Source organism: Hirundo rustica, chromosome Z, assembly GCF_015227805.2.
Source record: "Hirundo rustica isolate bHirRus1 chromosome Z, bHirRus1.pri.v3, whole genome shotgun sequence".
NCBI classification, from domain to species: domain Eukaryota; kingdom Metazoa; phylum Chordata; class Aves; order Passeriformes; family Hirundinidae; genus Hirundo; species Hirundo rustica.
In genome coordinates, this window is record NC_053488.1 from 69,981,763 (window position 1) to 70,008,331 (window position 26,569).

The 26,569-nt window shown below is 44.8% G+C and overlaps 1 protein-coding gene across 4 annotated transcripts; it reads right to left on the bottom strand.

Moving 5' to 3' along the window:
* TBC1D2 (TBC1 domain family member 2) lies at positions 1-26,482 on the bottom strand. Of its 4 annotated transcripts, none has more exons than XM_058424082.1 (15): positions 26,413-26,482; positions 23,556-23,719; positions 21,400-21,887; positions 20,639-20,771; positions 19,608-19,749; positions 17,241-17,377; positions 16,436-16,620; positions 14,982-15,368; positions 14,033-14,143; positions 11,125-11,312; positions 9,703-10,173; positions 8,440-8,560; positions 6,287-6,472; positions 5,557-5,678; positions 16-4,883 (listed from the first exon to the last, which is right to left on the bottom strand). In XM_058424082.1, the coding sequence occupies exons 3-15, from the start codon at positions 21,805-21,807 to the stop codon at positions 4,682-4,684; spliced, it is 2,793 nt and encodes a 930-aa protein (XP_058280065.1). In that variant the 5' UTR covers positions 21,808-21,887; positions 23,556-23,719; positions 26,413-26,482; the 3' UTR covers positions 16-4,681. The 4 variants fall into 4 exon arrangements, with proteins under 4 accessions (XP_039946043.1, XP_058280065.1, XP_039946044.1 ...); XM_040090110.2 differs by lacking the exon at positions 26,413-26,482 and adding an exon at positions 24,071-24,119; XM_040090111.2 differs by lacking the exon at positions 26,413-26,482 and adding an exon at positions 23,857-23,935.
* Positions 26,483-26,569: the final 87 nt, after the last annotated feature.

Consider the following 26,569-nt stretch of genomic DNA (forward strand, 5'->3'; position numbering starts at 1 on the left):
AAAAAAACATCAATTGGTTTTAATTTTGCTTTGGAACTTTTCCCCCCTGCAAAATGATGCCCATAGACAGTACTCTTCTGCTAACAAAATGACATTGTAACAACAAAAAAAAAAGAAAATAGGCATTATTTTCAGCGTGGAATTGTGATGTTGGGCTGAGTACTTTTTTTTTCCCAAATGATAAGGACAATAGAACAGAACAAATTTTTTCTCTTATCAAATAAAGGGAACAATGTAGTTTTAGGGAAGTATACAAAACAAGTCATGCAAAATACAACAGGATGCCAGCTTAGCTTTGCAAGGTTGACAAAGCAGAAATTATGCAAAGCAATGATACTGCGCTTACTCAGAATGGGGGTTGAGGAACAGGCACCTAAAAAGGACACTGGACATTGAAGACAAACCCCAAAGAATTTTCAATAAAGTTTGCAATTATGTAAAATGAACTAATACACATATATCAAGTAAGCAGGGATAGCCAATGAGTATGTCATCAATGTGTATGATAAAAACTTGCAGTTTTGAGCATTTACCCAACACTCAGGGCACTCAGTTATAGGGAGGATTCTCCAAGTGACCAGCATACTGCAATAAAGAATGCTGCTTCCTAATACCCAAAACTGTGTTAGAAAGTTTTTATCTGGCCAATGTTGGTATTACAAGGGGGCTTGAAATTTAATTCTCTTTACCCTGGATATTGCTGCAAGTCTCCAAGCTTCCAACAGCTTGATCCCAGCATGTGCCAGAGGTTGAAAATTGAGCTCAAAACTTAATTAAGCACAAAACCAGAGCAAATACTGATCCAACAGCTGGAGTCTCAAAGGCACACTTTGCACTTCACAGGAAGTTGTCATTTAATAACAAGGAGAAATAGGGATTTTGTCTCAAAGGTAGTGGGACCATGTAACCAAAGCAAACATCTGGCTGCAGCAGAGCAGGGGACCTTTCACCCCAAATGTGTCATGGCCACTGACTAACCTGGTGTGCTCTTTTCCCCTCTGGAGAGCTCCTGAGGTTGCACAGAAAGCACTCATAATTTAGCATCTCTGTGCAGCCCACAGCCTCTCACTGAACTCTAGGAAAGAGGTTAAATTATCTCAGATGGTATTATACCAGCTCCAGCACCGTGGCTTGGTCATGGGAAAGTGGTTTGTCTTCTTGCACTTGGCATGCCCCTAGACCAAACAGAGCTAATGTTTCATTAAGGAGATCTTAGCACTGGGAGATGGCTGGAGAAGTCTCAGCATTTTCTCAGGCCACAGGTGAGCTCTTAAATGGGAAGAGAGCACGCCCCAGGCCTTGTGTCTGTGATGGGGACAGGAGGTCGCCCAGCCTGCAGACTGGAAGAGAAACGCAGCACTGTGCTATAGCTCCTGCTACAGGGTGTTGTTGCTATCCACCCACGGAAAATGCCTTGCCCCTTAGCTCTCACCTTCACCCTGGATGAGAAGCTCAAGCTTAAGCTAAACATTAACCCAGAAACAACTTTCCCAGTAGTGCCTCTTACCACAGCAGCATGCCAGAATTCCGACTTTAGCCACAGCATAGGAAGGTACAGATCCTGGCAGCTCAACACCACCCAGGCCAAAAAGGGGTAAAGAAGGGAAGGTTCACGACTTCCTCTTGTTGGCAGCTCAGGGACTTACTGAGCTAGCAGTGGCTTTGTTTGTGTTTGGCACCACTCCACCAATTTATCCTCTTAAACACTATGAACTTTTGGTAGCTACAAGATCCTTCAACAAATTGAACTACAAGTTAATGGCACATCATAGGGAGGAGGGTGGGTGTGGAAATCAAAACCATCCTTTTTAGGGTTGGAGCTGGTATCCAAGGTTTAGGTTAATGCAGAGACAGAAAGCTTAATTTCACAAGTGATGTTATGCATACAGCAAAGCTCAGCAAAGACTGGCTCTGGGTGGAAAGCACACGCAGAAGGAGCTGTTGGGCTGTATAACCAGGTCAAATTGTTTCCCAGCCACAACAGTTGGCAGTGGCAGCACAAATCACTCTTGAGCACTTCAGGCAGAGGTAACCAAGAGGTTCAAAACACCCATAGCACTTACTGATACTCAGTACAGGTCTTGCAAGGGCCTGAGGGATTTGCATCTGGCCCAACAGCCATTTTGTGACCTGAATTCGGTGCTTTTCAGTACCACTGAAGTTTGTGAAGCAGAAGGAAAGTAGATGAGGGCCCATGAGGACATGTGAGTTTTGCTCCAAGGTGCAGGTCTGTATAGGCCTTGCAGATATTCCTGCATCCACTACACCTTAATAAAGAATGAGCACATGTGATTGGTTATCAATATGACCAGAGGAACTGGTCCTCAGCAAATACATGTAGACCAAAACCAAGAGCTGAGGAAGACACAAAAGAAAAGAAAGCTATAACAATCCTCACATGTCCTTCCCTTCCAATTTCAATTTAAAATTATTTTCAGAATTACCCATCGGGATTAATACCTTGATCCTTACGCCTACTTCAGAGGAGTTTATGTATCATATAGACCAATGTTTATTATATACTGTAGACATGTCAGGCTGTGTTTTAGTCTACTAATACATGTTTCAAATGCCTTTATTAATAAACATAAGGGCAAGTCAGGAGGAAAGATTTTTAAGCTTTTGCAGAAAGCTCTAGGAAATAAAATGGTAAGTAAACATCTAATTTTCATGGTCTTGATTTAGAAGATAATATCTGTAACAACAGCAAAAGTCTGTGCACCCATGAACATAAAGAGTATAAATAAATTAGATTAGCAATATCATCTGTGAAGAAAAGCCGCCTGCCTTTTAGACTTCCCTATTTAGGTGACATAATTTGAAAATTAGTTAATTTTTTTGAGATAGTGTAGTGGGCTTCCAGTAACTTTTTCTTCTCATCTCACACTTTCTATGTGAGCAGCTCTCAGTGATATTCAGGGAATCTATCCACTCTTCCTAAAACTTCACTTCCATTTTGATTACTTCTCTGCTATGTGGTTGGCCTCCCCAGGTCTCTCCCACCTCAGTCCTCTATAATTCAAACTGTCTGACTGGTCCAGTGAAGCAGACCATATGTCTCAAGTGAATAGGCACTGTTTCCCCTAGAGCTTGTTATCATGGATACAGCCCACAGGGCTGAGAACACTGTGGGCTATGAATGCCTCCATTTCCTTCCTCTGCAAGCACTGACAACTTGAAGGGTTGGGTTATCAAGCAGAAGATATTTAAAGAAGGCATAATCCACTTGGGGTTCAAGGTCAGTCTAAAAACATAGAGCAGAGCCCCCGTTATAACAGGGTCTGCTGCATGCTGTCAGAGCCAGCACTGCAGGCACACCTGGAGTAATGCACCAGTCAGCAGGAAAGTGGAGCAGCGGGATCTGGCATCCTGTTAAGGAAAAGAAGCTGTATTTATCTAAATACTTGACTCATCCTGGGTCTGTGGAGGGCTGAGCTGCACAGGCAGGGTATCTGGCCCAGGGGATGGGCAAGCCAGGGAGTGAGGCAGAAGGCTATCAGACCCCATTTCCAGAGGCAGATAGGGCATCTCTGTGTGCTAGACCCATTGAGGCCAGCTCCTTGGTTCAGGGGACATGAATGTGTTTTTTTCTAAAGACTATCAAGTAATTTTTTGTGACTTTGTTCCCAGGGTTTTCATGTTCACTACCAGCCATATTCCCTGGATAAAACACCTTAAATATCATAAACTCCTAAAGAAAAGCCCTTGTCCCTCCCATAATGAATGGGAGTCAGAGACAGGGATACCAATTTAAAAACCCAGCACAGGAGGACTGTAACTGTGGGGCAGAGAGTAAGGCTATTAGAAAATCAAGTCATCCCCAGGAAAAGTCCACACAACAGCAGGCCCTGCCTGCACGCAGGCTGTGGTTGGTTTCATACAGAGATGAGAGTCCCTCTATGGAGCAAACTCACCAGCACAGAGTGATGCCAGGGCCTCAAGTTAAACAATGAGGAGAGAAAGCTCCCAACATTTCCCAGCCAAGCAGGAGACACACCTTGTGCTCCCATGAACTTCCTACAGGAATCAAACTGGAGAAGCAACTCTGCTCTCCCATGATATCTTTCCTTTTCCCAGCCTGAGTCCCATGGGATGATGTCCTCCAGTTTTCAGAATCTCCACAGACCTAACACTCATCTGCACAGAGCGTCTTGATCAGTAACAATGTTAAACACACAGTCTCCTGGCAGGCTAGACCCTGAAGGCACCATGCCCTCTATGAGAAGGTTTTTTCCTGACCAATTCAGAAGCTTTAGGTAACAATGAGGGAGTGTTCTTGGTTCATTATTTCTGGAGATTTTACTTGTAGATAAAGATCTCATTCAAGTCTCCATCAGAAAATGCATAAAAGAGCTGCTTGGCTGGGTCTTTTGCACCATGTCAGTCTCTGTCATGACACCACAACTGATATTTCCTCTGTGCCCTCAGCTGTAATCCTGAACTGCACAGGACAGGATGGGCTAAATGGGGAGAAGGACAGAAGAGGATAAAACTCCTCTGACACCTTCCAATCCATTATAAAGTCTGACTTGGTCTCCAAATGGTCCCATAACTACAGCCTTGTTTACTGGGGCAGATGACCTCCTGTGATCACACTTCCCCATCTGGTCCATTTCTTACTGACAGTTGCTACTGATGACCTTCTACAAGAAGGGAGGGAAGTGCTCACAAACTCTTTTTGTTAGCTCTCTTCTTCCTCTTCACTAACAACCTCCTTCAGATCCTGAGGTCCCTGCTCTGCTCTCTCTTTCACATAGGCTGCCTTGATCTGTTCAAGTTCACACAGCTCTGCCTCCAGCTCTTCCCTGTGCATTGACCGACGGTTCCTCAGCAGTTTCATGGGGAAGGGATTTAAGTCATTGAAGGCAATGTTCATCAGCTTCCTACAATAGAAAGGACAGCTCTGGTCAACTTATTTACTGGCTAGTAACACATAGTAACAGATACACCAAGAGCATTCTGGAGTGTTAAAGAGTAGGGCCTCAGACTTCAGCTCTCTGAGCTTAGAAGCCACCCAACAGCAGAGTCTTAAAGGAATTCTTTCCCACACAAACACCAACGCAAGCAGTACTTCAGATACACTTATACTATCCTACCTTTTAAGGTACCAGTGTACCGCCATCATTTAGGAGACAATGGATCAGATGCCAACTCTAATGGCCTGTCAGGAAGGAATATTCCTGATGCTGAGCTCTTCTGATCACAGAAATCTTCATCTCAGACACGTTGCCATTCAAGGTCATGGGTTGTGCTGTGTTGCCAAACACCCCAACTACAGCTGAGAGAAAACCAGCAATCTGTGGCACAAGTACCAGCTGCTACAAGGAGGCTGACTTTATGGCTTGCTCTGCTGTAGTGTGCCTTTGCCCAACCCAAGAAGATCTTACGTAATGCCATGAAGGGAATCAGAAAGAGACAAATGGATCCATGTCTCACAGACCTATCAATACATATGCATCTCTCTTAACAAACTAGTCACAACTGTTGTTGAGCTAATCTAACAGACAAGCAAGTACAAATACACAATGGAAGCTTGTCTACAACTCAGAATCCTACCTGCCGTCTGTGATCATCCTTGTGAAAAAGCGTAGGTACTGGTATATCTCCAAACTGTCACGAATTCTTAGGATTTCCTCCTCATTGTACTTAAAAATTGCAAGAGCATAGCGGAAAATGACCTGGAGGGTTAAAAGATATTTGAGTGGATAAAATGTTAAGGAACTGAAGGTCCAGGCCATCCTAGCATAAAAGATGGTAACAGGCACACAACACTGCAGGACAGACTAGATCCAGGGTTACTCCTGCTCTCAATAGTCTGTACTATGGCAGGCCTGAAGGAGTACAGAGTTAATCCCAAGGGAATGACTATCCATTAACTAATTTGCAATCCCAGAGAATACCAGGCTATACAAAAGGACCCCACAGGGATTTTACAAGGTTCTCCCTATGCACAGGGACAATGCAGGACTCACATTTTCAGATACTGCCTATCTTATGCTCCCTTTATCTGTAATACTCTCAGTTGTGTCACAGAGCAGTAGACACCATGGCCTATCTGAGAGATGTTTTATAGCACAGCTAACCACTAAAAAACTACCAAGTGCACAGAATCAGGGACTAGGTCGGCCTGCTAGCAGCAAATACATAGAAAATGGGCTTGGACACAGGCAGGATAGGACAAGCGGTTCAACCTCACATATCTTTGATAGATGTGTATGCCCAGCACCCTGTCACTATGCCACAGAGGTGGTACAGATGGGAGGAAGGCCTAGACTGAGAGCTGCACCTTAGTTCCCTCATACAAGAAGGCATCCCACACTCGCAGAAGGATGTCGCTGACCAGGCTGTCCACAAAGGCCACCAGAAACCAGTTGAAGGTGATGAGTGAGACATCAATCCGATACTGTTCAAAATGAGCCATAAGGCGAGGCAGCTTCTCGGACAGGAAGTCTTTGAAGACTCTCTGATCTACCTAAAATTGACAAAAAAGAAAACAATGAAGTCAAGAGCAGTTGTGCTGCTGGAGGAGAGGAGCAGTGCAACGGGACAATGGCCCTTGCATGTCAGGGTCGCCACTAGTGCTGTCTTCTGGTGAACCACACCCTAGGAAGAGCAGAGCATCCTTTGTCTCCCAAACCTTCAAACACACTGAGCAGTGTACTTGTACGTGGCATCCAGTGCAAGGCGTGGCGCTGAAACAAGGCCAAGATACAAGCAGGGAAACATACATTCTTCTTACTCAAAGAATCATATTCCTTCCCAATCTCAAAGTCAAGAGAGAAAATCTGACACATCTTCCTTCATTGGTCTTACCAGGATTTTCTATGATACTTGCCTAGGTCTGAATGACTCTACGTGGCCCAACAGACTGAACACCTCAAATACCTCTGATTTTGCAGGCGAAACCCGATCTTCTCACTTAAGCTTATCTTTGTGGTCTGAGCACTTCTGTGCTTTGCTTCTGGTTGTATGAGCCAAAACACAGAAATGCAATCAGTCAGATCCTTGATCCAGGTTTATAAAGGTTTCACCTCAGCAGACTTGTGCTTTCTGGAGGGTAAGTGCTAAAGAGCAGGATCATGTTTAGGGCTTCCCTCTGCCATATCATATTAATGCGCCAGCTGTGTCAGCCCATTTAGCTGTGGCACAGGGGTACAAACCATACGTGTAATATGCTTTGTCATTAAAATCTGCAATTTTTAGTTTTCCAGCCAACTCACTTTATCAAGCCAGCCCACAAAGCATCACTTTATATGTTCCTCTTTACATGGGTCTTGGCTAGACTTTCAGATACCAAACATGAGGTCAGAAATTCTTTCTAAAGAACATTTTCAGCTGACAGTGTTTTCTCACCAAATGTAGGCGAGCCCCTTCAGTCTGTCATATTTTCACTGTCAGTCTCTACTTGAGTATTGAGTGCTGTCTATTAAATCCCACAGCTAACACAACCTTCTCTGGAGGTTGCTATCTTCAAAGTGATTTGACTGTTTCCCCAGTCTGAGAGTTGGTCTCTCCACCACCATACCACTGTCCCAGTAAATGTTAGTCAACAAATTCAGTGGCATCATCAGTCACTCTCAGCTACTGACCCTTGAAGCCTCCTCTACTTTGAGCCCACAGATAAAACCAACCCTCTTCTCTCTGAAAGAGCCACACACAACAGAGACACTAAGGTCACAGCCAGGCTTACCACACTGAGCACTGATGGGTGTGGATGGTATGGGCACATAATTACAATTTCATTAAACTATATGGGAGTTGGCTTATATATTTGTCTGCCTGGGAGGACATAATGTATCTGACACAAGACATACTGAAAACCTTGAAATGCAATGATTTTGAATCAGGTGGGTAAATTATTTGCAGCGCAACATTTGACATCAAAAGGCCAGAATCTTTTCTGATGTGCAGAGAGTCCCAGAGTGAGAACTAACACCATGCTTTATCATTAACTGAGGCAAGTACAGTGAATATAAAAATTTCAGCATTTTCATCTATATGTACATGGCACTCCAAAGATAGAGTGCAGCTTCAAAAACATCATCTGAAGAGCTGAAGAATGGTGCCCTCCTCATAGTCAGTCTACACATACCAGAATTTGCTGCTTTCCCTCTATTAAGACTTCTTTATAAATAACTGTGCAATTAATGGGCACTTTCCTTCTGACTAACCTGACGTTCATGTTATTAATCGGGAGTAGTAACTGTACCACATTTCCTAGAGCTGGTGACCAGTTTTGCTGCTCTGTGTGCGCTGCTGCTGTGAGTGTAACAATTTTGTACTTTCAAGTCTCCAAAACCTCTGCAATGGAAGGGACTGCAAGATGGTATCATTATCCTGTGAGAAATCAAACACACTGCAGTTTGAGTACTCACTTTTAAATCTTTACTGTAAATCACTGTATGAGAATCCAAGCAGATGTGAGGGTGCTCAGCTCACCTGTGATGTTATTAGTGTTTCACTGTAGTAGTCTGCCGGCATTAGGTTCTCCACAATATAGACTAGACACCAGAAAGCACTTTCCTCATCTTCTAGGACCAGGAGAGCAACAGCTGCCAATCTGTGATTGACAAAACATGGTAAGGGAATTCAATACTGCAGGAGGAGTCATCAACACAGGAACTGAAGAATACAAGACTTCTTTTTGCATGTCTCCAGCTCCACTGGCATCCAAAATATCAAATATGGCAGGACAGACAGAGGCAAGTGATCTGTTTTTGAGGCAACCACAGGGATGTGATTTTCTTTCCCATGTGGCTCTGTCAGAACCTGTGGAACAGGTGTGACAAAGTCAGATTTCCCAGATAATGGAATGTTCTGTAGATCTGCTGAAGTTAGTAGTGTGCTGATTTGCACTATTTCAATATAGGAATGAGATCACACAGAGGTACTCCATATTATGTGATATTGTTCCTCTCTCCATACATTCTTTTACAGCCCCGACCTCCTTCAGCTCTGACTTACCGCCTTTTAGACAGACTAGAAAGAAGATACCTTATATTAAAAGGACTCTCTGGAGGAAAGCTTCTATCATCTTTCTGAAGACCATCCAAAGATCATTAGGAATAAATAGCTTACACAGACCTTCCTCATATCAAAAGGACCAGCTAGAAAGTCCCTTCTTATAGCAAATGCCTAGTGCCTTTTCCACTTGCCAGCACAATTCTAAGAAATTTAGGTCTTTCCTATAGCTTTCTTTGGGAAGTGAAAAGAAGTTTTTATATTCTCTGAATCTTCTCTTTTCCAGACGGAATAACCATGATTTCCTCAGTCTCTCTTTGTGTCATTTGCTGCAACTCCCTCCCATGTTAACACTTCCCAACATTTCCTCCAACTGTTCTCTGTGAAAAAGGGAATCACCAGGGTGCTCTGCTTTACTACTTTACATTACTGCGTAAAAATTCAGCCCTAGCCTTGTGATGTTACTCTGGGACTGCTTCACTCTTCATCCTACAGCTGCTCTTTCCTATTCTGTAACTATAGAGATGTCACACAAGTGCATCCTGCTGCTTGCTGGATCCCAGTAACAACACTGGATGAAAAATAAATCACCAAATGCAGAATTCTGCAAGTAAATAACCTACAGCTAGGACAGAACTGTAGAGAGGCAAGAGCCTGAGGCTGATTGAATTACAGCCTAGAGTATGTGTCTACACATTTTCAATGCCATCTCATGAAGAAGGAGCATACCTGACTCCTCACCTGTTCAATCCCTGGCAGTATCCAATGGCAGGATTGTGCCAGGAGAACGCCAATAGCACCCTCCGGAGCATGGGGATGTGCTGGGAGGTGGGAGAGGAAAAATGCTTGTTGCTGGTCAGTGTGCGGGGCAGGTCAAGCTCAATCTGCCGGCAGGCAGGGTGCTCGGTGCTCCGGCTCTGCTCCAGCAGTCGCTGGTAGTGGCCAGGCACAGGGCTGCAGTGCCGGCTGACCATCCACCTCCACACCCGCTGCCGGTGCTCCACTGGAATGCCACTTCGGATCAGACTCTTCAGCTCTGCAGAGGGGTTCAGCTCTCCAATACTGTTCCATCTGTCACGGAGGGGCTTCTCCACTATCTCCTGGCTCCGCAGTTTGTTGGACTTTATCTCAAGGGCTTGGATTTTGGCTAGGAGTTTCCAGTCCTCAATTTCATAGTCAGGTACAGTCATAAACCCATACTCATCATACTCACTGGAAGGACACAAGATAGTGTTTAGTTCAAAAGACAGTGCTGGTACCTGTGTCAAGGACACTCACTGCTTGGGGTCATGCCAGCTACAAGCCTGCCAGCCTCATGTCACCCATACCAGAGCACAAGTACTTGTGGGCATGCACAGCCCACTCCCCTCCCTTTCCAGGCTGCACTGAGACCTGAGAAATGCTCATTAGGCCTCAACTTCACTGTGTTGTGTCGTCACTTAATATTAAATCTGTGGTTTGCTGATACCCTTGCTAGTAGTTTTTTAAGCGATCTCCAACACTCATTTGTAACAGTACTCCTCCTTCACTTCTCTGGCACAGCCTACCTCAGAGCCCTGAAAACAAACAAGAGCCTGCAGCATTGACATACACACACCAGCTCAAGTGTAACTTTGCTCTGAGCTGCAGGCCAACCTCATCAGAGCCCCTCATCAACACTAAAGAAATACTGAGCTCACCCTCTGTACCTTCTCCCTACCCTGTCCCAGTGCAGAGAGTTTTGGGGGAGTGAACTGGAAAGGCTTTGGGGCATCAGATCAAAGAACAGGGATCCACACTCCCTTCTGATATCTACTTGTACACAATGCAAATCTCTTACTTATCAGAACACACCAAGAGTACAGACAGTACAGCTTGTCAAGGGTTTGTGCACCATCTGTCCATAGGGTGGAAAACTTGTAAGATATCAAGGTATTCTTGGCAAAAGAGACCAGGCCTGGCCTCGGGGGCCACATCTCCAAAGCTACCTGGAGAACCTGCAAGACTGACCAAACACATAAAATGGGAACTGCTACAGAACAGGGGCCTTGACTGTGCAGGAAGGCATAATCATAAATGTAGGCTCCTGCTATAAAACATTCTTAGATGTATCTCGCCTGCACACTTTCCTTTGCAGACAGGCTTCTACAAAGCTGTGAATATCCCCATGCTCTCAACTCTTACCTTACAGGGTTCAAGTTAAAGCCTTCTTCTGCTTCTTCCTTCACATTCCACTGGAGAGCTTCTTGAATGAGGTTCTTCACCAATTCACCATGTGAGCTGGGCAGGCCAGGCACAGCCTCCTGCAGCTTTCTCAAGACTGTCAGGTATTTGCTCTCCATCTGGCAGTTTCTTGCTTGCAGGCAGGCACACTGATGAGGAAACAAGAAGGAAAGAGCTCACAGAGTGGTAGTCCTGCATTGCCACTGCTCTCTACTGGTTGGTCTGCATATAAAGACTTCTGAAGAGCAAAGCCCCAGGAAACACATTTAGTAGTTTTCCGCAATCAGTGGAACTGCAGCCATGAAATGAATCACCACAGTTTATGAACAAGCATAAGCTGCAGTAGCTAGCATGCAACAGAAGTTGCTTATTGAGTGGGAAACCTACTACGTCATCACCTACTTTAACTACTGTATTGCATCAGTGGATGGCCACACTCCACTAGCTCAACTAAGGACACAGTCAAAGAGCCAGCACTGCATCTGAGTTCTCTGCAGTCTTTTCCCCTCATCCTCAGACAAGTTCTCTACACCACATTGTGCTGTATCCTGATAAAACACACCGCTCCAGAGACTGAGCTGTAAGTATACCATTTTCAGGATACATGGTAGCACCACAGACTAGGTCACCACATGCCCCTCAGCATCCCCAGTCCCATGGCACTGGTACACATAGTTTCTCATGCACAGGAAGCCCAACTGAGCTCAAAGAGCAGGACAGTACCTGCCACCACCTTAGTCCTGGGCAGAGACAGCAGAAAAAATGAGTGAGGATTATTAGTGCACTCCACAAGTGGGGAACTAAGGCCACACAGGTGGCAAGACTCACCCAGTCTCACAGAAAGCTCACAGTGAAGACTCCTGTTCAGTGGGAAACAGAAGTTGAAACAGAAACCACAGAGAGAATTAGGTTGCATATAGAGGGGACAGAAAGGAGTATGGTTTCTTTCATGTAACCACTTTAATCAGCATTTTGCCTCACACTGAGCATGCTGGGCTTGTGTGATTACTTCCTTTTTGAAGGTTATGGAAGTCTCAGGATGAGAGGGCAGTAAGTTAGGAGGAAGGCAGGGTTTCAAAGAACTAGAAAGTAAACAGATGTAAGAATGGTAATAACACTCCAGAAGCAGCTCTTTGCCCTGTCCCAGAATCCATGACTGTGAAGACATACCTGTGGGGGTACATTCCCCCACCTAAGGCAATCAGTTTCTCCCATCAGAAATGCTTGTTAGGCCTCAGTCTTGATGAACAGCACCTGAACTAACCGCTTGTGCTTATCCAGAAACACTGTCTGCTCCCAGGAATTGGTGCTAATTGGTTTAATGAGTTTCTGTTTTTAACAAACACCATTGGAAACCTATTTTTCTTGAAAACACAAGTGGAAAAACCTTTTTGTCATCAAATTTCAAAGAAAGTTACCAATTGAAGCCAGGATGTTAAATTACTATGACTAAAGCCAATTCTCTTGTGAACTTATAAACAGTGGTCCTATGTGAGACCCTTTGAGCTCTCCTGGACCACACTGGGCTGTAACCAGCAACCTCCCTTTGACAGGGGCCTCTCAGAGCCAGAGAACTCTCAGATTTGCCATACTTGAGGGACCACTGCCAAACAAGGACGACAAAGCCTGGGCCAACACCCCCACTCCTTGAGGCTCAAACCTTTGCCTGTTGAGAAGATGCAGACACCTGACATAAGTACTTCACTGAGCTCAAGGGAGAATTTTCACAGGTACCTTGTATGTACCCTAGATCTATGTGAATTTGCTACAGAAAATGTACCTGGAATGTTAGATTCTTAAGTATTTTATGCTGGTAAGTAAGTTGGGCCTATAAGTGAGTTACTGTTGTGAGTGCAGTAAATTCCATAGAATCTTTTGTAAATTGTTTAAGTTCAGTCATTGCTTAAGTGCTGTTAAGTTTAAGTGCTGTTAAAATCTTTGGGCCCAAACTATTGTTCAAGTCGAGAGCTAAGTTTTGCACATGAGTCCATACTGAACCCTGTGTCTCGATGGGAGGGCCTACCTTATTCCTTTTATGCTAAAGCTTTCCCATCCTTAACCTTTTCCATCCCCAGCTTCCACATAGATTTTTAATTAATTTTAGTTTTAGATGGACTGATTATAGGTTTTAGTACTAATTTATCTTTGTGTGCTTTAGCCATCTAGTAAGTAGTAGAGTGAACTTTGGCAATGAGCTTTGCCGTGCTTTCACTTCAGTATTGAACCTGCATTGCCTAACCTTTGCCAGTGGTTCCTAAAGCAGCCTAAGACACTCATTCACATCAATACCTTAAAACCCAGGGAAGGAAATCCTAGACAAAACCCACAGAACAAATGTCAGCACATACCTCCAGCCTTAAAAGTGGTTCAGAACCAGAAAACAGGATTAGACAAGTCTGAGAGTAACCAGGTTTTTCACACTTACACAGCTAGAGATAAAAATATAACTTAGGAAAACGTAAGAACTCTGATCTAACTGCAGGACCTCAAGTGTGCTGCCACCTGGCCGTGCCAAGTCCAGCAGAGAAACCATGACTAGATGGAGCCAGGACTCGGTCTGTCAGCTCTCAGGAAACTTTTCAGATTGCCTACACAGTGTTGCGCTTTTTTTTTGCATAGCTGAAATGCAAAAATCTGGGTTAAGTTTCAGCACCTTCAAGACTGATCTTCGTGAGTATTTTACTTTTGTCGAGGAATTAAAATGATCATGTCTAATCTGGGAACAACGCAAAGCAGTAAGAAGGTCATACTAAAAAAAAAAAAAAAACAAGACAGCTTATTCCTTGTAGATCAAAATCTATTCAGGTACCAATATTGAAAATAAAATAGTAATAGTTTGCACCAAAGAAAAAAGTTCATTTGGTCTTACCTTCATCAGAAGAGCTTTTTCATTCTCAGCAACACTTGTCCAGAGTCGAGTGACCTGGTGGATCTCTGAATTGAGAAACTGGTTCTGGGTTTTGTATGCATCAATATCATCCTGCAATGAAACAAAACAGTCATACAAGGAGAGTTCTTGAGGGGCTTGAAATCCCTCCCATTTCAGGGACATCAGATTATGTTAAGGACAATAAAATATCTGAAAAATTCTGTGTTCTGAGGAGCAGACAGGACTCCCCAGTACAAATATCGCCTACAAAGGAAATCAAGACACATTGTCATGCATCAACAAGACATTTGAAAATGTTAAATGCATATATATACTTAAACACATAGAGAGATATAGATCATACAAAGCCAGGGTTGCACTTAAATAAGTGTAAGACTATACACTTTTGGAGTGGGGTTTTTTGGTTAAATTTTGGTTGGTCTCTCTCTTTTTTTTTTTTTTTTTTTTTTTTAATGAAACAAATAATTCAAAAATGGCTGGCAGGAAAAATAAACACACTCCACAGAAAGTGGCTCTTTTGGCTATTCTCCATCTCACACTAACACATAATTACAGCTGTGCACATACAACAGCCCGCATCAGAAAGAACCAGGATATATTAGGAAACTGTTTGCAAGACAGAAACATAGAGCAACTTAGTAAGTGAAGGCAGCAAGTCAGACTGCAGCTGTGAAACAAAGAAAACAAAGTGGCAGACACTGAGAGATGACAGGAAGTCAAACAAAACAGGCTCTACACTGAAGCTGACCCAGATGCTCTTCAGTACTCCACTGGCATCAGGCGAGCTCCTTCTTAGCCTTCCTCTCACTGGGAGATGGATGGAGCAACCAACAGAAGTATATTCTGTGTTTACTGCAAAGAACACCCTCCCACTGAACCTGAGTGCATAAAAATGGGCCCAAAAGACCTATGCCATCTCACCACACACCTTCAGATGCTCAATCTCCTCCTGCTGCTTATATAATGTCTCTACAGTGATAGTGTTGGCTTCTTGCAGGGGATCAGAGAGCTCTCGGGCCATCTGCTCTGTCAAGGTCATGATGACTTCCTGTTTGGCATGGTTCTTCTCCATCAGAAGCTGCACGTGCTCTTTGAGCTCCTGGATATGGCTGTCTCTCAAAGTCAGTATCTGTTCCAGTTCCTTCTTTTCTTGTTCAAGAGCTTCCAGTCGACTTGTCAGATCTGCAATCTGTCTCACTTTGTGGCGCACCAGCTCCAGCCTGTCCTTATCTTCTGCTGCAGTGAGATACATGCTAGATACTCGCTTCTCCTGCTGGGCTGCCTCCAGAGCTTTGTGGAGAAGTTTGACCAGTTCCTGGAAAGGGAATACGAAACCATCATATCACTGTGCTGTCCGGGGCAATGGCTGTATGGACAGTACAGACACAACAGTGAAATATCTTGAAATTTACTCCTTTCAGAAGGAAAACAATGCAGAAATCTTGAAATCACAGTTGCATTACAGTGAGAAGTTCTGCTCTCAGAGCTGGGCCTGAAAGGTCTCTGCAGCAGTTAATAGATGACTTGACATGGATTGCTAGCAGAAAAGTTGCTGCCCACACTGTCTGAACTCTGGCTTTCCTACAGTCATTCTTGGGAAGCTGAGCAGAGAACATGGAGATCTGGTGTGGTAAAATGGGAGGGAAATAACGTAGTCTTCAACTACCTGTGTTACCAGAAGGAAACTACATATCCATTTTAACCTTCCTTCTGCCAGAGCCCTCCCCCACTCTGTCCTGCGTGAAGGCATGGAACCTTGCTCCACAACATGTTGCTGATTCAGGCTCTGGCATCTCAGACACTTAAGAAATCAAATTAAGGATGCAACTGACTGCCCAACATGGGACTTGGCTCTCCTGCCTCTTCTGCTGGAAGAGCTACGAGTATCATTAGCAGAGAACCTGGCATTGCTTCATGCTTTGAATAACAGAATCATTCATGAGAGACAGCCCTTGCAGTGACCCATGCCCTGACTTCCACAGTCAAATCACACCTTAAAGGTGGGTCATTGTTCAAAAGGAATGGCCTGCAGTTAACACCATGACTCCACCTGGTGGTTCTCACCAGGGTCACAGTACACATTCAGGACTGTACTTAGTGAGCAATAAAGGTGCACAAGCAAGACAACAGCAGAGTACACTTGGCTTTGTTTTACCTCTCTCTTACACCTAGCTGCACTTCCTAGAAAAGGCCGAAGGCCTTCTTTTGTGCTGGGCACACTAGGCACACACAAGGTCGTAACACCAGGAGCTTCAAGTGGTCTCCAGTTACTGCCTGCTGAGCACTTCTCAGTGCTTCTGTCATACTAGTGTGTAAGGGAGTCCCTGTGACCAGCCTCAGGACCCTGACCCTTAGAAACAGCAGTCTCTTCAACACACTCACCTTCTGTGACTTGACTTCCTCTGTGAGCGTCAGAATCTGTTGCTGAAGGACACTCACTTTATCCACTGAGTTCTTCTCCCTCGACCATTCTTCAGATCCTGGGAAGCCACTGTTCATCCATCTGGCTTTCCTAATCCAGTTCAGCTTGGGGCCCATCTTCCCATCTTCCAGGGTCCCCTCCTTAACTGAGGGGAGATAGATTTAATTTACACAGAATTGCTTTGCTACTATGGACTCCCAAGTCTTGCTGGGGGGACTCGCAACAGTTCCACAGAGAAGGCTGACATACAGGACTTGGAAAATTGACCCACAGAATTGGAGTAGGGACCCACAAGACAGAGGGATCAGACATTGATATGCCCACAATAAACAAAGTTGTGATGGTTTTTGGTATCTGTTAACCCACCTTGCACCCTGCTCATCAGTCTGGACCACAGCAAATGGAAGTTACCACCATGGAAAGGTATGCATTCAGTGGAGCTGCCATACTGAGCCTGTGACTGTGCAGCAATTACACTTTTACCTCAAAGAAATAAATCTGGCGGATATTTATTTATTTATTTGCCTCTGCAGAAGATTCCAGAGGTAGAAGATAGACACAGATGGAGCCGGAAGCAGAGCCAAAAAGTCAGGCTTGTGGCAACAATACAGAGAAGACGACTTACAGTCTTACAATACAGGATGAGATTTGCTACAATGTAACAATTTCCATATCCTTTCAAAACTTGCCACCATCTCCTTCCCATTCCAGCTAATCCCTGCTAGAAGGCATCCCACTCAGCTCACACAGGTCAGTAAAAATCACCTGCACATCCTGCCTCCACTTCTGTCTCTTGCTTCTCATCCACATTCTCAGGATGCTCTTGGAATTCTTCAAAGTTAAAGACATTCCCGTTGCTCCCCCAGAGTTGCTTGGAGCCACAAATATTGTAGACAGTGTTTCTGAAACAAGAAGAGATCAAGACAGCCTAGTGAACAGAAGTCATGATCACTGCAGCCAACCAGTGCATATTCAAACAATTCAACACCTTACCTCCCCTTACTTTCCACCCCTCCTCCCAAAACTTACCTCCTTCATGTGCTGAGAAAATGAACTCTTTACAGAATTAATAGATTTGAGGAGAGCAAGGTTGTACGTGGTGTAAACCAGGAAGATGCCACAAAATCAGTATAGCAATGTAAAATCAGATGATCTTTCTCCATGTGCTTGAGCCTTATACATAAACATATCAGATCAAAGAGAGGTATCAAAGGTAACAGTAGACCAACCACATCCTTCCCTCTCCCTCTCTCCTTCGCTTCCTTCATCCATCCCTATCCTTAGTTCACTGCAAAAATCCCCAGGTGCCAAGAAAAGCTGCCTAGAGAAGATTAGTTATCTACAACACAGCCAAAACTGGGACAAATGATCACATTTGAAGCAGCCACAGATCCTATGCTCTGAAACATTTAATAAATAACCTTTCCAAAGGTTATTTACAAAATCATAAACAAAAAAGTAGTAAAGAGTTTCAGGAACAAAACTGCAGTCAAACCCAGTCAAACCCAGTTTCTTACAACTGTTGCTATGGCCAGAAGCACTAAGAGATTACTTTATAGAATCATGGGGAACTACAAATGCACAAGTAGTTTGTGTAAAACCTGTACCATATGTAAAGTACGCGTACAAGTCTTTTTCTTCTCCTCCTGTGCTGTCCTTCAGCTAAAACAAAACAAGGCCCTTGTTCTGAGATCTACAAAAGACTCAGGGTTCACTGCTTTCCTAACTGTAAATGAAGCTGCCATTTAGATACTATTATCCTTTTGCCTTGCTACTGTAAGGCTCCAGAGCAGAGGAGCAGACATTGCTGACCTTGGAGAACATACTGGTGTGTAAGGCTAGGAGACCTTCAGTCCCTGTAGTCTGCAGTTAGTACTCATCTAATGCAATTTTCCTACTTTTGCCTATGTAATGCTGCACTGTTTTCCCCATGAGACTATAGCAGTGCAGGGATCCAGATGTGCTACATTCATGAAGACCCAGCCAGACAGTGATAGAGCTTGGAGAACAAGGGGAGAAATACAACTTGAAAGAGACAATTGTTACTCAAGCTCACAAAAGCAAAGCACAGGAGCAGGGGCCAAAGTCATGTTTGTGCTATTTTTAATCAACGTGAGTAGAAGAGAATGTATAGCCTGAAAAATAGAGCAGCTGACTTTGAGGAACTGTACAAGTAATTTGTGTAAAACCTGCACCAGGAAGTACGCATACAGGTTTTTTCCTTCTCCTCCTGTGTTGTCCATCAGCTAAAACAAAACAAAGTCCCTTGTTTTGAGGTCTATGAAAGACAGCATCTGCTGCTTTCCTAACTGTAAATGAAGCTGCTAACATAAAACTCTGGTCTCATGGGGGATCTTTCTTCATATAAGCATCAGACTGTAGCTGCTGCAGTGGTGGTAAAAAAACTACAGGCAACTTCCACACCAACAGTATTTGGCAGGTGCCTGGCTGCCTACCACACCTATGGCCACTTACTCGTTTTTCATTATGTGTAAATAAGTGACTAGGAAACACTGAGACACTGATGAGGTTGTCTTTGTGAAACTGTAACTGCCCAAGACTTGTACCTTTTAACCTGATGGGGGTACCCATTGCAACAGCAGACAGAAGCAGGCAGTAGGAATATTAAGACCCTTGAAACTCAGCAAAGCAAGAGCGAGCTGTGCAGTTGGCCACATTACAGACTCAAGCTCCTTTTCTCTGGAGTTCCTGCTTTGGAGAATAGACTACACTCAAGGTCCTTTGAAACCACTGGAAAGAGCTAATGGGCTTCTATGACTACCTACTGAGTACAGCTGAACCTCACCACGTGCTCTTCCGAGACTGCTGTGCAGATGCATCACACTGGGCTTGCAAAGCACTGACTACACTGAAGAGAGCTTAACCAAGTCCTAGGTCTGCTACCAGGATCTTTGCTATGACAGCTAGATTATGTGAAATGCATCAGAACAGGAGGATGTGAAAGACCCACTTGCAGAAGTGTACTTTGGACTGGACTAGCCTCCAAAAAAGTGCTTCACTGGTCCCCCACCTAGGCAAGAGTCCCATTTCACACAATACATGACAGGCAAGGAAAGCACACAGTGGCAGGCCAGCATGTCAACCACACTGAAGTTCTCTTCATGCACTTACTGTATCTCTGTCCAAGGGTGCTTAAGGGAGATGTTCTGCAAAGCAATAGATGTTTGGGGTGCAGGCAAAGATGCTGCCTTTAAACCCACTGCTTCTGTTGGTGTTTTCACAGGAGGCAGAAAGTCTTCATTGTCAACTACATCTACAAATATAAAAACAAAATAGGACACAAAAGCAAATGAGCAAGACAGAATTCCATTGGATTTTGGGTCCTTTATGTAACTTGACAGCCACAACAGTTTACTACAGGTATACATTACATGTTCAAGTGGTCAGATGGAACAAGGACAGTAGAGTAGGCTTCCTTAATTTTAGGTCAAATTACATGAGTTTCCATGTGCAAACAGAATGATCTAATCAAGGACAATCAAGTGATTTCAACCATATATATGAGAATGACTAACCTTACACAATCAAATTTTAACTGCCCAAAGATACAAGGAAGGAGAATTTTGCTGTTCTCTTCCCACATTACAAAACACATTTGATAGTTTTAATGTGTGGATAACACTCTGCAAGCACAGTTTGTTACCAAAATTTTGTGTGCCACAGCAAGCTGCCAGAACCTTTCAGAGCAGACACTTGCTAGGCAGGAGATTCTTTGTTTCAAAGAAAATGTACACCTAGTCATTACTAAACAGGTGGATGCCTGGATGCCTGGTTGTGCCTCCTCTGATCCACTGACATGTCTACTACCACTTCTAGGAAAAGACATCCTAAGCCCACTGAAAGAAAAACATATTTGCTCTAAATTTCAGAGGCCTTACAAGAGTGACATACCAAATGTGCACATTTCACATGCGTAAGGAAAATCAAGATGATCACAAGACACCTGAAAATCTCCAAACATATGCTGTAGATTAGGAGGCAGCTTACTCACTTTCATACATAATAAGGCAGAAGCATCAAACATTGGCCAAGCACTGGCACCTGCATTTAAAAGCCTGGCCAAAACTTCTACTCACTTCCAGATGAGAAATACCATTCATCACCAGGAAAGCAAAAGGAAGGCTGACATGTCCAACACCTACTTGTTTTTCCAGCCAGAGGTTCATTCACAAGCTGGGAGCTGCCCACAGGAAATCTGCTTTGAGTGTTGCAAAATTCCCAGCGTCTCATTTGCAGCTGCTGCAGCCAATACATCATTGCCTGTTTGCTGATTGCCTAACAGAACACAAAAGAGGAAAGGGAGGGGAATCATCTCATCAACTTAAGACACATCCTGAGGAGATGACCACCACTCTCCAGCACAAGTCAGCAGGAAAAAAGGTCAGCTGTATCCAGTGTATTCTGTATCTGTATCCTAACACTGATTTGGGAGGACAGAGGAAGTCTTCAGTATGGCCTAAGAGGTAGAATCTCAGTGGACCACTGATCTAATTTTAAACGTGTTTTGGTTTATTATGGTCCAAGACTAAGCAGAAATGTCACAATTATTTTAGACAGGAAGCATCCCTAGAGCTTTTTAACAATGACTAACACAGAAATAAAAGTCTAGCAAAGAACCCTCCTGGAACAACCATTTTAAACAGAGGAGTTCATTTCTGTTCAGTAAATTACATTTGGACTGCAGGACTCTTTAATTACTTTAATTTGGCACACAGTTCAGCTTTTATTTCTATTCTGTTAAACAACAGTCATCTCACAGGTAAGGATTCCCAGACTTGCCAAAGCAATGCAAGTAATTTAGGTCCCAGTGGTAGCAATCCAAGCGAGGAGGACTTAAATGAAACTCAAGCTAAGAGATACCTTAGTACAAATGTGTCTGTCCTGACTGGGAATTTTCCATTACCTTCAAAGTAAAAGCTCTGCTTGGTATTCTGATCTCAAAAACTCCTTCTCCATTTTCTATTTTGCAGTCAAAGCTGGCGCTGGAGAGATCAATAGACCCCAAAGGATTAATGTCCTGGGCAGTTCTGTAGTATAGTAAGCGACATTTGTTTTCATCATAAAAGAACCAGCGAGACTTCCAGGTCTTGATTGGCCCCTTGATGCCCAGCTTATTTAAATAGCCACAGAGTTTTTTTCTGGGTGTTTCTGTGCTGGTTTTCAGTGGCACATTTTCCAGTTCTCCAGCAGAAGGAAGTACGTTCTTCTCTCTTGCTGACGTTCCATTACTACTGTTAGTGTCTGGATCTGGCTCCACTACATTGCCTGGACCAGCAAGGGTACATGCTCCACTTTCTGGTCCTTTCTTCATCTCTTTAAGGAAATGGATTGAAACAGGAAATTCTCTAGGTAAATAAGCTAATCCCAATTATATCATCACTCTTACAGAACCTGCAGACAACAAAAAAGGAAGGAAGAAGCTCAGATCTGCTATATGACAGAAAATACTTCCTAGCTTTCAAACTACCCAGCCAAGGTCTCCAACTCTACTTTTGGTCATTGCTCCCTGCCCTCCTCTGCTCAGATGACCTCTAACACCCATTTTCTGCCTTTTTGATTCCTAAATTAGGCTGGACTAGCAGCCAAGAAACAGTACCATAATCTCTTGTGTGAAAAATAAGTACAGCCAATGGGCATACCAAATCAATAGCAATAACCAGGGCATTCAGTCCTTCATTATAAGGAACAGCTGCAGAAACACAGCAAGATAACAAGCTCTGGGGGTAGGCACATAGTCAGGGATTGCAAGTAAGTGTGTCCTGGTATTTGCACTGAATGTTCAACTAGTATTTTAAACCATGGCATCTGGAGAAAAATACAGCACTATTCAGCATCCTTATGAATAATTTGTGTCAGTTGACTATTGTTATTAAAATGCCTGCATGTTATCCAGTAGGATGGATTCATATGATGGATTATGTACCAGAGAAAGTAACTCTGTGGTTGTTGCAAAGGAGACTTGGTTGCCTTAGTGACCGAAGTAACCACTTGGGTCCCAGAAGTGTAAAAGGAAAAGATAAAACTCAGAGTGGAAGGGATCTTTGTAAATCTCAAGTTCAACTTCTCTCTCAGATGTAAAAGCTGTAGCTGGCTAAGCAGGCTCACATTCAGGTAAATTTTTCCTTATGCAGGATGGCAATTTTGCCATGTTTCTGAGCACTTTTTCAAGTGTTTAACCTTATAACAGGTGATTTTTTTCTCAGAGCTGCAGATACTCACAGATCCTGTATAAGAAAGTTAACAACACTCCAGAAAAGTATACGTAAATAATTCCTTGCATTTTTTGAAACTTCACTTCCAGGTAGTAACACAGCTGAAGCAAATATGTGAGCAAATAAATTGCTGCGGTGTTAAGTTAGCGTGAATCCAACTGCAGACACAAAACTATTCAACACAACATCCAGCTGTATGACAACATGTCAATGAAATAATACAATGAAGCACACTGAGATGTTTCCAAGTTGATCTTTTTCCTCTGCTCTTAGGAACAACTTGTCCTCATGACTGAAAGAAGGTTTATCCATCATAGTGCTGGCTAAGCCCCATCATGTTTATTGCTGCCCCCTCTTGTTTCCACATTAGCTTTACCGACAACTATCAATAATGTTCACCCCGTGTGAAAAGCTACTTAAATTCTTTTAGTTCACTCCCTTAACACCACGTATCATGGTGCTGAACACATTCACAAATGTCAACAACAAGCACTCCTGGAGAAGATGTTGCCTCAACTAAGTTCCTGGAACACACAAAAACCCCCTTCATTTCCAACCTCATTTTGCTTGTCACAAAGAAAATATCATCAGGAGGAACAAACACTTTCAACTTTCCAAAAGAGATGTTGGGGCTTTTATGACAGTATAAGTATTTTCTGTACCCTCTGAAGATTCCATCACACTTCTACTTCTTTCCAGAGTGACGGTCCGTGGGTCCACAGCATAAGCAGGACCAAGCAAGCATTTCAGGTAATTTAACTTAGGTTATTTAGTAAGCAGTACGTTCAAGAACCAAGTTATAGGGAATCACGTCAGGGCATTCAAAGACCTCTAGATAAGACCTCACCTCCTTAAGGTAAGTAGAGAGGAGCTCCTGGAAGTCACCGCCTCCTGGCATAGAGCTATTGCTGTAAGCACCACCAAGCAGGTACGCACAGCCTCCAATAAATCCAACAGAAAAGCACAGTCTGTATCAGGTTTTCTTGGATCCAGTCGCTGCCGGGGAGTCGTCTGAAAGATATATTTAGCAGAAAGCTGCCCTGACACTGATTCACCAATGAAAACGGATCGGGGTGGACCCTGCATAAACCTTTCCGGAGCTGCTGGTGCGATCCGCACAAGGAAGCCCCCACCGCCCCTCCCCGTACCTCCCGCAGCGCCGCACAAGCGCCTCCCAGCCCAGCTGCACCGGGCGGGTACCAGCGACGGCGGCCGGAGCCTGGCACGGGGCTGGCCTGCGCCTGGCACCGCTTGAAGCCGCACTCGGCTGCGCCGCGAGGCGTCCGAGCCGCTCGCCGGTCGGGGATATTGGGAGGGGGGCGGAGTGGGGGCGCGGGAACCCGCAGCCCCCGCCGGGAATACCTGCGGTGGCCACCGCCCCGCGCTTCCTGCCGGGCCGGTTTGCGGCTGTGCCGGCGGGGCGGGGCCCGGGGACAGCGGCGGGGACGGGGCGGCGGAGCAAGAGGGCAGGGGGGCGGGGGACGGCAGCTGGAGCAGCGGGAAAATAACAACAACAATAATATAGGGCATTTCAGGCGGCATTCGGGAAGAACGTGATTCATCGGGGTGATGCGTCCCACGGAAGGCAAGCAAGCAGAGTGGGACAGCTCGTAGAGCAGACAGGACCAGCAAGTGCCATCTGCCGTGAGGGGACTTATCTCCGGAGCTGCTTATCTCCGGAGCTGCAAAACCACCGGGTGGTGGATGCAGACGTGCTGCGAGAGCCACGGCTGTGCAGTCAGCTGGAGCAACTCAGCTCAGTCAAACACATTTCACAGGGTAAGCGCAGTGGTAACATTCTGTCACTTGGCACATTGGAGGCTGATAGGATCAAGCTATTCCAAAGGAAAAACCTCTGGAAAAGATACTGCAAAGAATAGAGCTGTCAGGCCACCACAATGAAGCAGTGCAGGTCCTGGGGGTACAGGGGACAAGGTACACAGCACGGCCAGGTTCACATGTTCTCTGACAGCTGCCTTTTTGCCTACCAGTGCAGCCAGGCACTGCTGGCTTTGGCAGGTACTGTACTGGCCTGGGAAAGCTTTTCTTAAGCCTTTATCCCAAGAATAAGGAGTCTGGATGGCTTTGATTTTCCTTGTGTGCAGTGAAGTGATAGCTGTGCCTTTTCTACTGGTCTCAAAAAAGCCCTCTCTGAGTTTAGCAAGTTTTACTGAGTTTAATCACTGACTTTTGCCCAGTTTAGTACCAGAACATCAAAAAGCAAACCTGTGCAAGTGTCTAATGGCCCATCTTTCCTAAACTGTCCTAAACTGCCAAACTGTAGAGCACCTTAAACTGATTACAGCATGCAAAACTTACAGATTGCCATAGACAAAAACAATTTCTCTCAAATTTGTCTTGGTATTTGGCCATTAGACTGGATCACAGACAATCACAGAATCGTAAGGATTTGAAGGGATCTCTGGAGCCATTCTAGTCCAACCCTCCCTGTCAAGGCAGGGTCACCTGGAGCAGAATGTGTTGAGGTAGGATTTTAATGTCTCCGGAGAGGGAAACTCCACAACCTCCGTGGGCAGCCTGTTCTAGTGCTCTGTCAACTTCAACATAAAGAAGTTCTCCCTCATGCTGAGGTGAAAGTTCTTGTGTTTTAGTTTATGGCCATTGCTCCTCATCCTGTCACTGGGCACTACTGAAAAGAATCGGGCACCATCCTCTTAGGCACCTGTCTTTGAAATATTTGTATGAATTGATGAGATCCCCTCTCAGTCTTCTCTGGACTAAACAGGCCCAGCTCCCACAGTCTCTCCTCATAAGAGAGAAGCTCCAGACCTCAAATCATCTTTGTCACGTCCACTGGACGTTCTCCAATAGCTCCTTGTCTTTCTTAAACATCATCAATACTGTCTGAGTCTAGCTCCACTAGGAAAAGGGAGAAGTGTGAAGGGTATAGCTGTGATTGCACGAAGTCCTTCTTCCCGCTGAAGGCTGAAGTAATTACCTTCTCCCCCTCAGCCACACCTGGAGGGAGGTGGCAGAGTGTGCCGGAAGCAGTGGCATCAGGGCAGCACTAACCTGTGCGAAGTCTGGCCTGTAAGTGCCTTAGAAGTCGCAGCCAGAGTTCTTCAGCTGGTTAGTGCCTGAACGGCTCCAAAAGACTCATCCTGCTCTCACTGTCATCTTATACACTAAGCACTGGCAAGGCTGCACATCAAGTGCTGTGTCTAGTTCTGGGCCCCTCACTTTAAAAAGGACATTAATATGCTGGAGTTTGTCCAAAGAAGGGAACAAGGATCACAAAAGGACGAGAAAACACGTCTTCTAAGAAATGGCTGAGGGAACTGGGGTTAGTCTCCAGAAGAGGAGGCTCAGGGGCGACCCCATCGCCCTCTAAAACTCCTTGAAAGGAGGGTGTGGGGTCAGTCTGAAAGGATGTGGGGGTCAGTCTCTCCTGCCGTGCCTGCAGTGAGACAAGAGGAAATGGCCTTAATCTGAGACACGGGAGATTCAGATCAGATATTAGAAAAAAGTCACTGTCAGGGTGGTCAGATATTAGAAAATAAATATCACCGTCACCGTGGTCAGACACTGGAAGAGGTTTCCCTGGAAGGCGGTGGAATCCCCCATCCCTTGTGTTTAAGCATCTGGATGTGGAGATGTGGTTTAAGGCTTACAGTGGCAGTGCTGGATGGATAGTTGGACTGGATGACCGTAAAGCTCTGCTCCAGACTCGGTGATTCTGTTACCTGTGCAGGCTCTCGGGGAGCTCCCGAGGACTCCCAGCGCTGGATTCGCCGCCTCAGCCGCGGCCGCTGGCAGCTCCGGGCGCGGCGCCCCCGCACGGCTCCGGCAGGGGAAGGGGAGGCCGCGCTCCGCCCCGCGAGAGCGACACCGGCGCACGGC

Bases quoted from the DNA above. Each gene is read 5' to 3' on its own strand.
- TBC1D2 (XM_040090109.2), bottom strand. From the start codon at position 21,807: ATGAAGAAAGGACCAGAAAGTGGAGCATGTACCCTTGCTGGTCCAGGC. The intron at 17,378-19,607 runs GTAAGTGCATGA...TTCTTGTTTCAG, and splicing joins CACCCTTGGACAGAGATACA to AAACACTGTCTACAATATTT. The intron at 4,884-5,556 runs GTAGGATTCTGA...TTTCTATTGTAG, and splicing joins AGGATGATCACAGACGGCAG to GAAGCTGATGAACATTGCCT.